This window comes from Hippocampus zosterae, chromosome 6, assembly GCF_025434085.1.
Source record: "Hippocampus zosterae strain Florida chromosome 6, ASM2543408v3, whole genome shotgun sequence".
NCBI lineage: Eukaryota > Metazoa > Chordata > Actinopteri > Syngnathiformes > Syngnathidae > Hippocampus > Hippocampus zosterae.
This window is the reverse complement of record NC_067456.1, coordinates 15,146,246-15,159,316: the sequence shown is the minus strand read 5'-3', so window position 1 is coordinate 15,159,316 and position 13,071 is coordinate 15,146,246. Positions and strand designations below refer to the sequence as shown.

Genomic DNA, 13,071 nt, shown 5'->3' with positions numbered 1-13,071 from the left:
AGTGTTCAAAATAAACGTGCTTGTTTTGGTTTCTGCAAACTGAAACAGATGTTCACACAGGGATTGCAAAAGAGATTCTTTAAAAAAAAAAAAACCTTTACCTTCTCCGTCTGTCCTATGCACTTTGAGAAATGTCACTGGTAGTTTTTAATGTAAATATGGCATACAGGGCATTTTCACTGTCTATGTAGATGTGACAAATGAAATCGTGTTCATATTGAGGACTAACAGTACACACAAGGTAGAATTTGTTTGCAAATTTCACTCACACGCTATTATTCTTATACACATGACACATACTGGATATTGGCCACAACAAACACAACTCACTGACTTTTTCCCAGGTGCACGAAGGCTGGAATCGCGTTCTCACGTGTCTTTCTCAAGATTTCATTCTGCAAGATGATTAGCATTTGTATATGGTATATTATTAAATACAAATCGTTGAGGTTGTTAGCATGTATGTGAAAAAAAAATCGAACAACCAAACAATTGTATTTGAAGACCTCACTTACTGGATGTAAAATGCTAGCCCCCAACCAGCTCCAAAACACACACACGCACACACACACACACGGTCATTTGTAGGCTTTGGCCACATTATTCTTATATACCGCATAAAACTCTGAAATAGTTGCATACATTGACATGATCTAATGCTGAACAGTGAGAGGTTGTAAAATGATGCAAATTTATGTGATGCAGCAATTTGGTCCTGTGGTCAGCGGTTTAATCGAAACAGTGGACCGAGTAATGGACCACATGGTGGCTAACTTGGAGACCAGCCCAAACTCCCTCATCTCCCTGGGAGGAACATCGTTCGTTGCAGGTCCGTACCATCTGAACCATCCCAAAAGTGACTCATTGTTTGTAGTTTGTGTGGTAAGACAGTTAAGACAAAGGGACATGAAGCATCAAGATGACGTCATTGGTTTGATTATTCAACAAGCAAAGGCAGGTCAAAAAAATACTGTAGCTCTCCACCTTACTTTCACCAGTGTGGGTCTTATTATCTTGTGGATATAATTTGCCACGAGCATGTTTGCCACTACTTGCTCTCACGGGTGCCTGTTTTGTCATTGCTGATTTACAGATTATTCTTTGATGAAATTTCCCCAGAACTACAATTTGCCACATTACCGCTTCCCCATACAGGGAAAGAACTACATATCTGTACCCAGGGAGGCGTTCACCATGCAGTGTAAGTGATCTTTTATGTGAAAGTCACGGCTTCCTGTGGTTGCGTCGGAATGTGTCACGCACTCAATCCTTCACCGCTGTTATTTGCCTCTAATTTACTCGGTTAAGATTTAAAACTTGTGACATGCTATGGCTTCGAGTGTCAAGGATTGCCATTGTTTGGCTTTACAGTGTACTGTAGAACTCCAGCTCTGACTTCAAGGCTAGTAATTACTCTTGCATTCAGAACGGAAAGAAAAAGAGGCAGCATATTTTCTCCACTTTCCTCTGTCATTAAAAATAATGAGAAAATTTAGAACAGCCATTACAATGTGCTTCAAAGCATGTTGGACTTTATGCACAGGTCACTTTGCTCTGCCTCCATTTGGTGGTTGCACAAATTGTGATGACCTGCAAGGACGTTTAGGATGGTATATGAAATTCACAGTGAAATAAATAATCCTGCAGCAAATATGTTGGACATGGGTTCGATGTGAACCAAAGTTGGTGAGACAGGGTTAAAAGGCTTCGAAAAGAGGAAGAGGAACATTAAGGACTTCCTGCAGTGCCATTGTTTATCTTACAGCTTTAAGGTGGGACCATTGTGGACGATATGTCAGATTAGGGGAGGGTGACTCGACCCCCTGCTCCACTGCTGAAGTCATGTTCAGCTTTCACAAGATTTCCCAACAACTACATGGCTTGCAGACCTCCCCATTTCACCACTGTGCAAATTCAAATGTTCTATTTGGAGGCCAGTGTCAGTATACGGCAGCAAGGCAGTGTTAATTAACTTCTCTTCTTCGTGAGCATTTTAGCAGCACTGCTTTACATTCTCCGCCTTCATTTATTCAACTCTGTCCTATTTTCTTCCCATTAGCTCAAACCACCATCGTTGGCCTCTTTTACCACAACATACACAGCTACTACAAGGAAATCAGCCCTGTCAAGACCAGGTAACATGGCGTGCAAATGTGTTCAAACAACACGAATGTTCCTGTCGATCATTGCAGCCATTCAAGCTTTCAGCTTTGTTCTTCCCCTGTGGGGGAAATCAGGTCCACTGACTCCAAGGCGCCCGTGTTTCCTGAACAGCTCATGCCTGGAGTCAGGGTCTTATCTGTCATTTTGCCTATCTTCCATCTCACCACTCAAGCTCCACTAACTGATACACCCTGCTATTAGCTCTGCCGCTCCATAACGCCAATCCAAACCTTGTCTCACCACATGCCAACTGGTGGTGATGAGGATTGTTTAATTTTTACTGAATGTGGCATAGCTGTGATCAAACAGTCACTCAGCCCCCCCCCCCACACTCCCACCCCCAAGTACATATTAAGACACGTAATATTATTTATGTTGAGAAATGTAAAGGAATAATATGCAGAGGGAGGTTACTGTTTTGAATCTGACTCCACCCCTTGAAGAGCAAAGATGTATTGCTTGATTATACATTTTTCTGCTGTTTGCTGCTGTATAACAGTTTGTGAGTGGATCTTTTTTACAAAGCATTTAATTGTTATAGCACTTAATGTAAAAGGAGTTCAGGCTATTGAGTAAGTGTGGAACATTGGTGGCTTCAGAATTGCCCTTGGAATGGGATCTGTTTCTTCATTTATTTTCTCCTTGTCAACGTCAACCATTTTATTTGAGCTAATTTTTTTCCAGTACACACACACACACACACACACACACACACTCACGCCCATACATGCAGTGTAATGGGCTCGAGAAATAAGATAAGATAAGATAAGATATCCTTTATTCGTCCCACACTGGGGAAATTTACAATATAATAATAATAATAATAATAATAATAATAACAGTAATAATAACAAAAATTACCTGGCTCCTTTAAAAGGATGACGACTTAAATGAACTGGCATTGTCCATTCATTTGTATTCTGTCCTCATAAATCAATCCCATTACATGTATATCAATTTCTTAGACCTTTTTACTGTCCATTTTCTTTATTGAATTTTTCTCTCTGTTATAGGATTCAAGAAGCTGCTAATTATAAGGATCATAAAATCCAGGTAGCAAGCTGCTTAATCTCTCTGAACGTGGAGCCATCACCGGCCTTGTCAGTCAACCTCTCCGGGGCACCTCTCATCAAGATCGTTCTTACCCACATCTTGGTGAGAATCGAACACAATACGGCGACTGTCCTAGTTTCCTTTTTGTTGACTCATGTCTTGACGTTCCATTAACTGGGTGAGTCAGTCATACTGGGAAACTGTAGTGTTTAGGTTTTTCCAGAATGGCAGATACAGATGTAGGGTGTGGGACACACACCTTATCAAAAGGCTATGATTTTCCTGTGGTTGCAGTAGATGGATGTCCCTATGTGAAATGTAGTAGTTCTATTTCTGGGGTTGCTCGAGGGAAAAAAATGAATGTAAACCACGAACATAGACTATTGCAACTTGGTATTTTGCTAGCACAAAGATCAAAACCTGTGATAATTTCCATGAGCCTTCTTCGCCTTTCCCTCAGGAGGCATATGGCTTCCAGAGGGTGAACTGATGATACCCATTTTTCCTGCAGCCTTATGGTACTCTGAGGGGACCAGTAACTTTCTGTTTTGAACAACATTTTCCTCACTACTTTGAAGACGGTGCCAGTTTCCACTGAAAGAGATTGAAATTCACCACGAAAATGAATATCGTACAGTAAATGGCTGCTTCCATGGATGGAAATGCCACAGCTGGACTTCATCGACAAAAAACAATGTTTGTTTTTTATCCTTTGCGGTCATTGAAATTAGCATATTGAAAACATTTTCACGTGTCATTTCAACAGATAATATACTGGATTTCTGCTCAATCCATCGATGCAAAAAATATATATTTTGTTTTGAAGTGATTTATTAATTGTAGACAGCAAGTGTAAACAATTCAGCTTTGTTTGGCATCATTTATGGGATAAATGTTTATGCTCCAATTATCTGGCATGATCCCGGTGATGATTTTCATGATATTTGTTTGAGCATACAACGTGGAAGAAGCCTTTAAATCTTCTCAGATGTTTACTAGCCCTGTTCAACATTTGTACTTTGCTGTTGATATGACCCCTCATAGGCAGCTTACTCGTGTATGCCAACAACACAACTCTCTCATCATATAAATATGCTTTTGAATTTCAAAAGTAAGATTGGGCCTGTACTTTCAAATGTAGCTCGCATCACTGAATTTCCTTTGCAGGGATATTGAAGTATTTAATACTCTGTGCTCAAATGATTTACATTTAGCTGATCGGCATTCGGCATGTATTTTGGCTGTGAAATTGCCCAGAGAGAGTTGTTATGCTCACACTGTTTTACAACTATTTCTGGAGTAACATGTATGTGGAATCTGATGGAGGTGCAACCTGCCTGGAGGACAGCCCTTTCATGTGGCTTGTTCAGGTTACTCATTATTGTCTCCACAAATTCCACCTCGGATATTCTCTCATGGCACCAGTAAAGAAGTGTAACATTTGTCATTTGCAGCGCGACCTCTTTGCTTATTGTCAGGGAGTTGATAAACCCGGCAACTTCATTAAAACAAGCCGAATGAATGTGTCCACGGCAGAGATGCATCAGCTTTCTCTGAAGCCTTTCTGGATGCTATGGTTACGGTTTGGTGGGTTGTGACTTGCAGGGCTCATAGGTTTTGGTTGCAGTGAATTTTCCTTATCAGATTGACGTCAGGACTGAATTTACTTTCTAGGCTGATGGTGTCAGGAACCTTGTGTTATGGCAGGTACGACACAGAATTCAACACAGTGTAGTTGGTGACCTTGGAGTCTTGATTGATGTCACTGTAAGAGAGCAATGAGGTCATGCCATTCCTGTAAGGGTCAGTCATGCATTGCATGGCACTGGACTGACCAAGATTAGTTCCCAGAGAAAATGTTATCAGGGCTCCTGGAGGCACACACGCTTTCTCACGCCACTCAGCTTGAATGTTGATTAGAACCTGGCACCATCTGAGATTTATTAGCGCTGTCGGATTGTTCAGATGGAGGTGGAGTTGAGGAGGTGGAGGAAGGGTGAGGGAGAGCCTTTGGGCTCTGTAGTTAAACATTAATACTCGGGTAAAATCACTGACACCTCCTCCCTCAAAGCGGCAGTATGAAATAAATAAATAAATAAATGGAAAAACTTAAGACATACTTCATGAGCAAAAACGATTAATGGGGTCAAAAATGAGTGGATATGAAAAACAGGTTTTGATTCTGTCGAAAAAGGCATTACTTTGGTGACCTCATAAAAAAAAAAAGGCCAAGACAGATGGCGACAGGTGGACAGGAGAGGTAAAGTGCAGATCAGGCTCAGCATGTAATCTACCTGCACTGATGAGCTTTCTTTTGTACTTTGATTTCCTCGTAAACCTTTTTTGAAGGGGAAGTACTGTCTCATATAAATGAGCCAAAGCTAAGCCCGCCCTACAAATACTGCTGGATCAATGCCTAATGCGGATTTTGTTCTCATGTAGGGACGGAGCTAGCCACAAAAAAACCCCCAAAAAACAACTACATACACAGCGCAAACGAGCCCGGACAAGCACAGCATGGATTGTATTTTATCTTATTGAGGCAGCACTTCCTCACCAAGATACCATATTACGCTATCTGGCCCATTCAGCAGATTGCTAAACTGCTGCATGTGTCAAAAAGATTGTTTTGATAACCTCACCAAGCAATTAAGTATGCGCCACTTATCAGAAGCTAACACTTAATTGTGCATCAAAATGTAATGCAATTTTGCTTTCCTTTTGACTTTCACACTGTTTCGGAAAGTGTTTTCTGGTGGCTCTGACTCAGTCCGTGACTTGAAAGCAGCGGATCTTCGTCTAGCCTAGCTGCCAAGCCAGTGGCAAAGAAAGTCATTGCGGGGGTGGTAATTATGTAAATTATTATGTTGGTCAAACTGTTTACTGCTGCTCCTGCTTGTTGTGGCTGATATCTTCTTTTGGAAAAAGTTTATAAAAAAAAGGCATAACGAACGAGACAGAAGTGTACAGAGGTCTCTCATGAAATGTTAATGTCTTGCATTACAACATTCATCAGCGCAGGTCATCTTTTAGAATTAAAAAAAAAAATGCAAAAAGTCCAAGAAGAAGCAGAACGCAAAGTTAATTCTTTTGCTACTTAGTTTGCATTGAGGTCGCATGATAATGGCTCTAGTTCTGAAGCTTTGGTCAAATTTTGATAATTTAAATGGAATAAATGTTAAAGTTAACATCATGTATAATTGACATATCACCGACTCAAGAACAACAAATTAGGAAGACCGAGACCTTCATCATTCTTCTAATGAGAAACAAGTTCACCTTTTTTGGTGGGCAAAATCATAAACGTAAAATTTTGCGCAATCATTTCATCAAATAGGTTTTTCTTAAATTACAACTACTTTTTAATCATATAAACACAACAAGTACAAAAATATAATAGTTTGAACAAAATTGTGTTTGAATTTAAGAGCATGAGTTCAGTCAGTTTGAAGCCTTTCACCAGCAATGACCATTCTAGCATTGTCAAACTGAATTAAACCTTACTAACGTGTCATGCAATTCAAGATATGTATATACAAACACCACAAAATAGTTTTAAATAGTTGCTTCCATTGTTGAACAAAGGGTCTCGTTACACCTCATTTTAACGTGTCTTGTCTACAAAACATGCACACAGGCAGTGAAGCAGTGTCTGTGAGAATAGGCTATATGATTCCATATGTTCCTTATTCTCAAATGACTCTGTCAAGGCTCAATATGGCTCCACTTACAAAAGCCAAAGAAACATTACACTACGCCCTTATGGAAGCCCGTGGGAATTAAAATGAATTCATTCATGGAAACGTACCAGTTTGTTCATGCAAACCTAAGCTGTGCACAAAATGACAAAACATGTTTGCCATATATAATAATAATAATAATAATGCTCTTGCGACGCGGGGGCCCAGTCTCATTCGGCTGGGTCGTCGCAGTGCGTAGAGCCGATCAGCTTCACCAGGGTCCGCCAATGACCACGGTCATGGGCCAGGTCCGCTGCATCCTCCAGGGTGAGGCCCTGGTGTTTGAGATCCTCTCTGATGACATCGAGCCATCTGGTTGCCATAGATATAAATATTTTTTAAACCTTAGGGACATCGAGGGCATGTACCACATATATATCAAAAAAGCTCCCGCAATCGTTTTCTCACTCACCGCATGCCTATCAACACTTTTTGTTTTGAGTGTCCACCTCAGAGAGTGAGCCATAGCCACAGCTGCATGTCTTATAACGTTATCCCCGGACATAATGACCTCACTCGGGACCAGTTGTGTCTCACTGCACGTAGCCGCATTGGAAGTCCATATACTGTATTAAGATTTAAAGCAAACCCTTGACTGAAGACTGAGACCCACTCTCCATCGTATTCTACAATAAACTGAGGATCTCACTCATATAATATCTCATATCGGATAGACTGACACGTGTTTCATGAGATGTGTGTTTTTTACAGACAAACAGTACAAATGTTTCCCAATTGCCTGCTGCTATTGCAGTAATCAGACAACCATATCATGATACAAATGAAACAAATCCTGCCCACATTTTTGCCACAAAATTCAATTAGGTGTTCAAATTAAATTTTGAGGGCGGCCCGGTAGCCCAGTGGTTAGCACGTCGGCTTCACAGTGCAGAGGTACCGGGTTCGATTCCAGCTCCGGCCTCCCTGTGTGGAGTTTGCATGTTCTCCCCGGGCCTGCGTGGGCTTTCTCCGGGTGCTCCGGTTTCCTCCCACATTCCAAAAACATGCGTGGCAGGCTGATTGAGCACTCTAAATTGTCCCTAGGTGTGAGTGTGAGTGCGAATGGTTGTTCGTTTCTGTGTGCCCTGCGATTGGCTGGCAACCGATTCAGGGTGTCCCCCGCCTACTGCCCGAAGACAGCTGGGATAGGCTCCAGCACCCCCCGCGACCCTAGTGAGGATCAAGCGGCTTGGAAGATGAATGAATGAATGAATGAATTAAATTTTGTGGTTATATTTTAGTGTGAATAATGGGTATTTACTATAAGAACAACAGATATTGTAGCTCACACAAATAGCTGCCTAAAAAAACGTGCGGCGGAGAGGGGGCACCTGTGGATAGACAAATTTCATCAAAGGGCATCATTTCTTTTACAACCAGGAACATTTTAATTACTGTAAATCTGTAGATATGACACATGACATCTTACAAAGATAGGAGCTTAGGGACATATTAAATGGGATTTTCCTTGTTTAATCTAAACGGCTGCCGGCTGTACAATCTGACAGAGAACTGGCAGGCAAATACAATTCTGATATTTGCAAGTCTGCAAGACTTCTGATGTGGAATTGTTTTTTTCTGAGACTAAGTTTTGTGATCTCATGTGCTGAAAGAACTGCTCATTTGTTACTTACGGCTCAATCAACTTTTGAAGGTTCGGGTTTCAATGTGCCTCAAGTTGCTCAATGCCTTGTCTTCCAAAGAGGCATTTATTGTTACTTTTGGGTGTTGGAAGTGTTTACCTCGGGCTTCTCACTTTGACACAGAGGCTAGAGAAGCTTAATTTTACATTATTGATTAGACTGCTTTTGTGTTGCACCCTTGTGTTTATTTTCATCCAGTATTACGGTATTCTCACAATCTTCCTCAACTACCGGTAATTACAATATACGCGTATACCCAATACAAATACAATGCTGGTCAGCTTCCACTTTTCCTCTTTGGTACAGCGGGTTGGTTGACTGGAAAATGTTTCCGTTTCCACCCACCCATCACACCCCCACCCTCTGAACATACTTGAATTTTCCAAAGTGGCCTTTAGTTCATATGGACTCAACATTACAATGCAAAGTTCAAGTACATTTTTAGATCTAGGATGTTTTGAGATAGTGCATACCCTTTCTTAAATCAGGCGTGTCTAATGATCTAAATTTAGAGTTCTCTTGGTCAGTGTTTTCCCAACTTTTGCTGAGCCATTTTCCTTACTGCGCTGAATGACTCGTTCATTTGAATCATATCTTAAGAGCAGAATGACTCAAAACGTCTTCATAATTCAAAACATTGATTTTTACTGAAACTTGGTCTTGCATGCTAGTATTATGGTTGTGTGTGGAAGATGACTGAGGATAGCATGATAAACAATGACTACTCTGCCAAGGTGATTGCCTGCTACGGTGTGAAAGTAATGATTTTCATTGGTGTTGATTGTAGGACCCAAACAGTTTTTTCTTAATACAGTTTCTTTTATCGTTTCCATTCAGATCAATGGTATAGTTATTTTCACATTTTTTTAGTGCAGTTTTCTTTAATGCTTTTAAACAGTGAATTGCGTTCTGCATCCTGATTGGCTAAGGCAGTGACCAATGTAAACAGTCTCCGCACCTCATCTTTGTACATACAGTACCCCACAATGTCGACAAAATGTTCTGCACCGGCAAAGGCACCTGCGCTCAAGCAATATTATTTTACAGTTACAGTATTTCCAAAAACTATTGTAGTTATTTATTGAAAACGTTTGTTTTTTTGTTTTTGTGCTTGGGCGTGAAAACAGGTTTTGGTCTTTGGTTTCATTGTATACATAGTTCAGTATTGTATAATAAGTGTAAAATATAAAGCTCACTACTTCACGGATTTCACCTATCACTGGTTCTTTTTGGAACGTAACCCCCGCGACAAACGAGGGATTGCTGTATTTACGTATAGTACAGTATGATTGTTGGAACAGAACTGTGCAAAATATTACAATGGATTTCAATATTATATATAAAAAAACAACAACAAAAAATTAAAAACACACAAACTCCTTGAGGATAGTGAAAAAGAAGAAAATTGTCAGGAAAATGAAAAGGTCGCCAACCAGCACCCGCAAAAAAACTCAAATTGACAAACAACAATTCACACTTGCATTCACACGGATTGTTACTTTAGAGTCTTCAATTAATCTAATGCTAATGTTTATTAAAAGGTGGGAGGGAGGCCGAGGAGAAACAAAGGGAGAACATTCAAATGCCTGAGTCGTGATATGAAACTGTTAAATGTGAGACAGATGAGTTAACCACATGCGCCACCATAGAACTCATACCTCTTTAGAACAAAACCATCTGTTCTCTGCATTACTTATCCTCGTGAGAGTTGTGGGTTTATAACAATCGCTATTGTTAAATAATATTGTTGTATTATTATTGAATTGAATGAAGTAGTGAAGACTTGCCATCAAAGTAACGGTTGTAGATCTCAACGGGGGTGACAACAAGGAAAGCAGAGAAGATTAAAAAAGCTGTTTTACTCAGATTGAGCATCTTTGCTTTCCAAATATTCTTTCCTATTATCCTGTCGCTCATTAGTGTCAAATCTCTTTTACGTTTGCTCGCTGGTTTTTCTTCTTACAAGGCTCAGAGGAATTTCCACAATGGTGTTTGCTTGCCTTCTGTTGTTAATAAAGAGTTGGAGCAACCAGCTGCGCTCTTGGCTGGGAGGTACTGTGGCCTTATAGGACACCCGGGAACAAAGTGGTGTGTTTGGCCAGGTCTCTAAGTGCATTTTAACACTCACCAGCGACTTTAGGGTTCCTGCATCTTTACTCGGAAAACAACTCCAAACCACATTGTGGATCTACCACTAACAGAGTTGCTGGGGGGTTGCTTGAGAGAAAACTAAGCCAAGCCAAGCAGCACTTTCGACATGTTGTAAAAGTGCGGATGGGTGACAAATTAAAGGGGAAATGCGAATACTGTACTATGATATAAATGCATAGAAACAGGACGTTTCCATACAGAACCGTGAAGGGTTCAAGTTGTCACAATGGGTGGAGTGGGAACGATATTAAGAGCAGACTTGCAGGAACTGAGAAGCTGACCGTTGATTAAAACAACAGGAAAATGAACAAACAAACACAAGCAATAATCACTTGAAGGAACAAAGGAGGCTGAACCTGAGCCAGGGAATTACTTGATAAAAGCAAACCTTGAGTATAGAATGGGCAACAAGTGTACACCACTTTCTACAACGACTAAATAAAGACTAAATAAGCAAAATACTTGGAAAGAGTAGGGAAAAAATACGGGAATTGAAATCACCATCCAGACAATACATACAATGCAATCCAAAAGGTCATAGTTTCAACAGCATGCTGTATATGATCGTCCTTTAAATATAAGCTACTACAAATCATAACTATTAACAACATTTTGGCTATCCATCCATTGTCTATACCGCATTTCACAGGGCACAACTACTTTTTATAAAATAACTAATTAATTAGGCGCTGGCACGGTGGACGATCGGTTAGCACGTTGGATTATTGGTTAGCACGTTGGCTTCACAGTGCAGAGGTACCGGGTTCGATTCCAGCTCCGGCCTCCCTGTGTGGAGTTTGCATGTTCTCCCCGGGCTTGCGTGGGTTTTCTCCGGGTGCTCCGGTTTCCTCCCACATTCCAAAAACATGCGTGGCAGGCTGATTGAACACTCTAAATTGTCCCTAGGTGTGAGTGTGAGTGCGAATGGTTGTTCGTTTCTGTGTGCCCTGCGATTGGCTGGCAACCGATTCAGGGTGTCCCCCGCCTACTGCCCGAAGACAGTTGGGATAGGCTCCAGCACCCCCCGCGACCCTAGTGAGGATCAAGCGGCTCGGAAGATGAATGAATGAATGAATAATTAATTAGGCGCTGGCACGGTGGACGATCGGTTAGCACGTTGGATTATCGGTTAGCACGTTGGCTTCGCAGTGCAGAGGTACAGGGTTCGATTTCGGCTCCGATCTTCCTGTGTGGAGTTTTCTCCGGGTACTCCAGTTTCCTCCCACATTCCAAAAATATGCATGCAGGTTAACGGAACACTCGAAATTGCCACGCAGATTATTGTTCGTCTATGTGTGTCATGCAATTGGCTGGCAACCAGTTCAGAATGTACCGCGCTAACTGCCCGAAGACAGCTGGGATAGGCACAGCACGCCCGTGACGTTTTTGAAGATAAACGAATTTGAAAATGGATGGATTGATCATTAATTAGGTTCTCAAGATTCACTATTTATCCCTACTGTTGTCAAATATTTTTCTCCAACAAAAAGTGAAAAACCAAACATTTTGGGAAGGTGCTTTAAAACATGTTTTATATTTTTTTACACACAAATTCCAACAAAATAATAACCACATATAAAGAGGCAACAACTTTTTTGGGGGGATGCAGATTAAGACAGTGGGACCGTGACATATTTTTTTATCCTGCAGGTGAGGATCAACGGTCCATATATGAATCAAACAGCAAAAATTGTGTCTCAATTACTGGACTACTTTGTAGTTCATAGAGAATGATGTCAGATGTTAGGAATAGTTGGAGAGGATCAACCATTTGCATTTTGGGGTTAGGGGAAATGTTCCACTCTGACTCAAATGGAAAGAAAACACAATCTGTGTCACATTTTTACTCTGACTTATACCACATTTGATCAGTTCTTCCTTGGCGCGTGTATCCCCTCTGCAAAGTTACTTTGAAATTAACAATGCTAACTGCAGGCAGCCCAACTAACAAGACGTGATCATGACAATACTTCTCACTTTGCTGCATCAGTGCAGGAAATTACCATTTCGTGATGACAGTTGCAATTATTTAGGTATCAACAAAAACCACTGCCTACCTCACAGCAAAAAGAAGATAAAAAAGGCACAGTTTCAAAACTGTTAAAACGTTCTAGGCAGAACACACCCTGCTGAAAAATGATGTCTGGATGCAGCAGCCAAGCATGTAAACCAAGCATCCTGGATGGAGCAGCCAATCATGTTCCAGTGTGATGTTGGGGTCATTGGGTTGAAGCAGTTCGGCAACTTGATAGTGGGAGGATATCACATTTATGAAACTCGCCCAAAAAAAGATCATGTCAATGTAGCTTCAAATAAAATAC

The 13,071-nt window shown here is 40.9% G+C and overlaps 1 protein-coding gene across 4 annotated transcripts in view; it reads left to right on the top strand.

Annotated features, from left to right (window-relative positions):
- adgrd1 (adhesion G protein-coupled receptor D1) overlaps positions 1 to 13,071 on the top strand; it is a 32,240-nt gene that overhangs the window by 7,915 nt on the left and 11,254 nt on the right. For all 4 annotated transcript variants that reach the window (XR_007962707.1, XM_052068004.1, XM_052068006.1 and 1 more), the window contains 4 exons: positions 706 to 829; positions 1,094 to 1,201; positions 2,060 to 2,135; positions 3,177 to 3,318. Coding sequence is in view for 3 of the 4 variants with exons in the window: in XM_052068004.1 (XP_051923964.1) it covers positions 706 to 829; positions 1,094 to 1,201; positions 2,060 to 2,135; positions 3,177 to 3,318 (450 nt within the window). In the remaining variant the exon portion in view is untranslated. The remainder of the gene's footprint in view (positions 1 to 705; positions 830 to 1,093; positions 1,202 to 2,059; positions 2,136 to 3,176; positions 3,319 to 13,071) is intronic.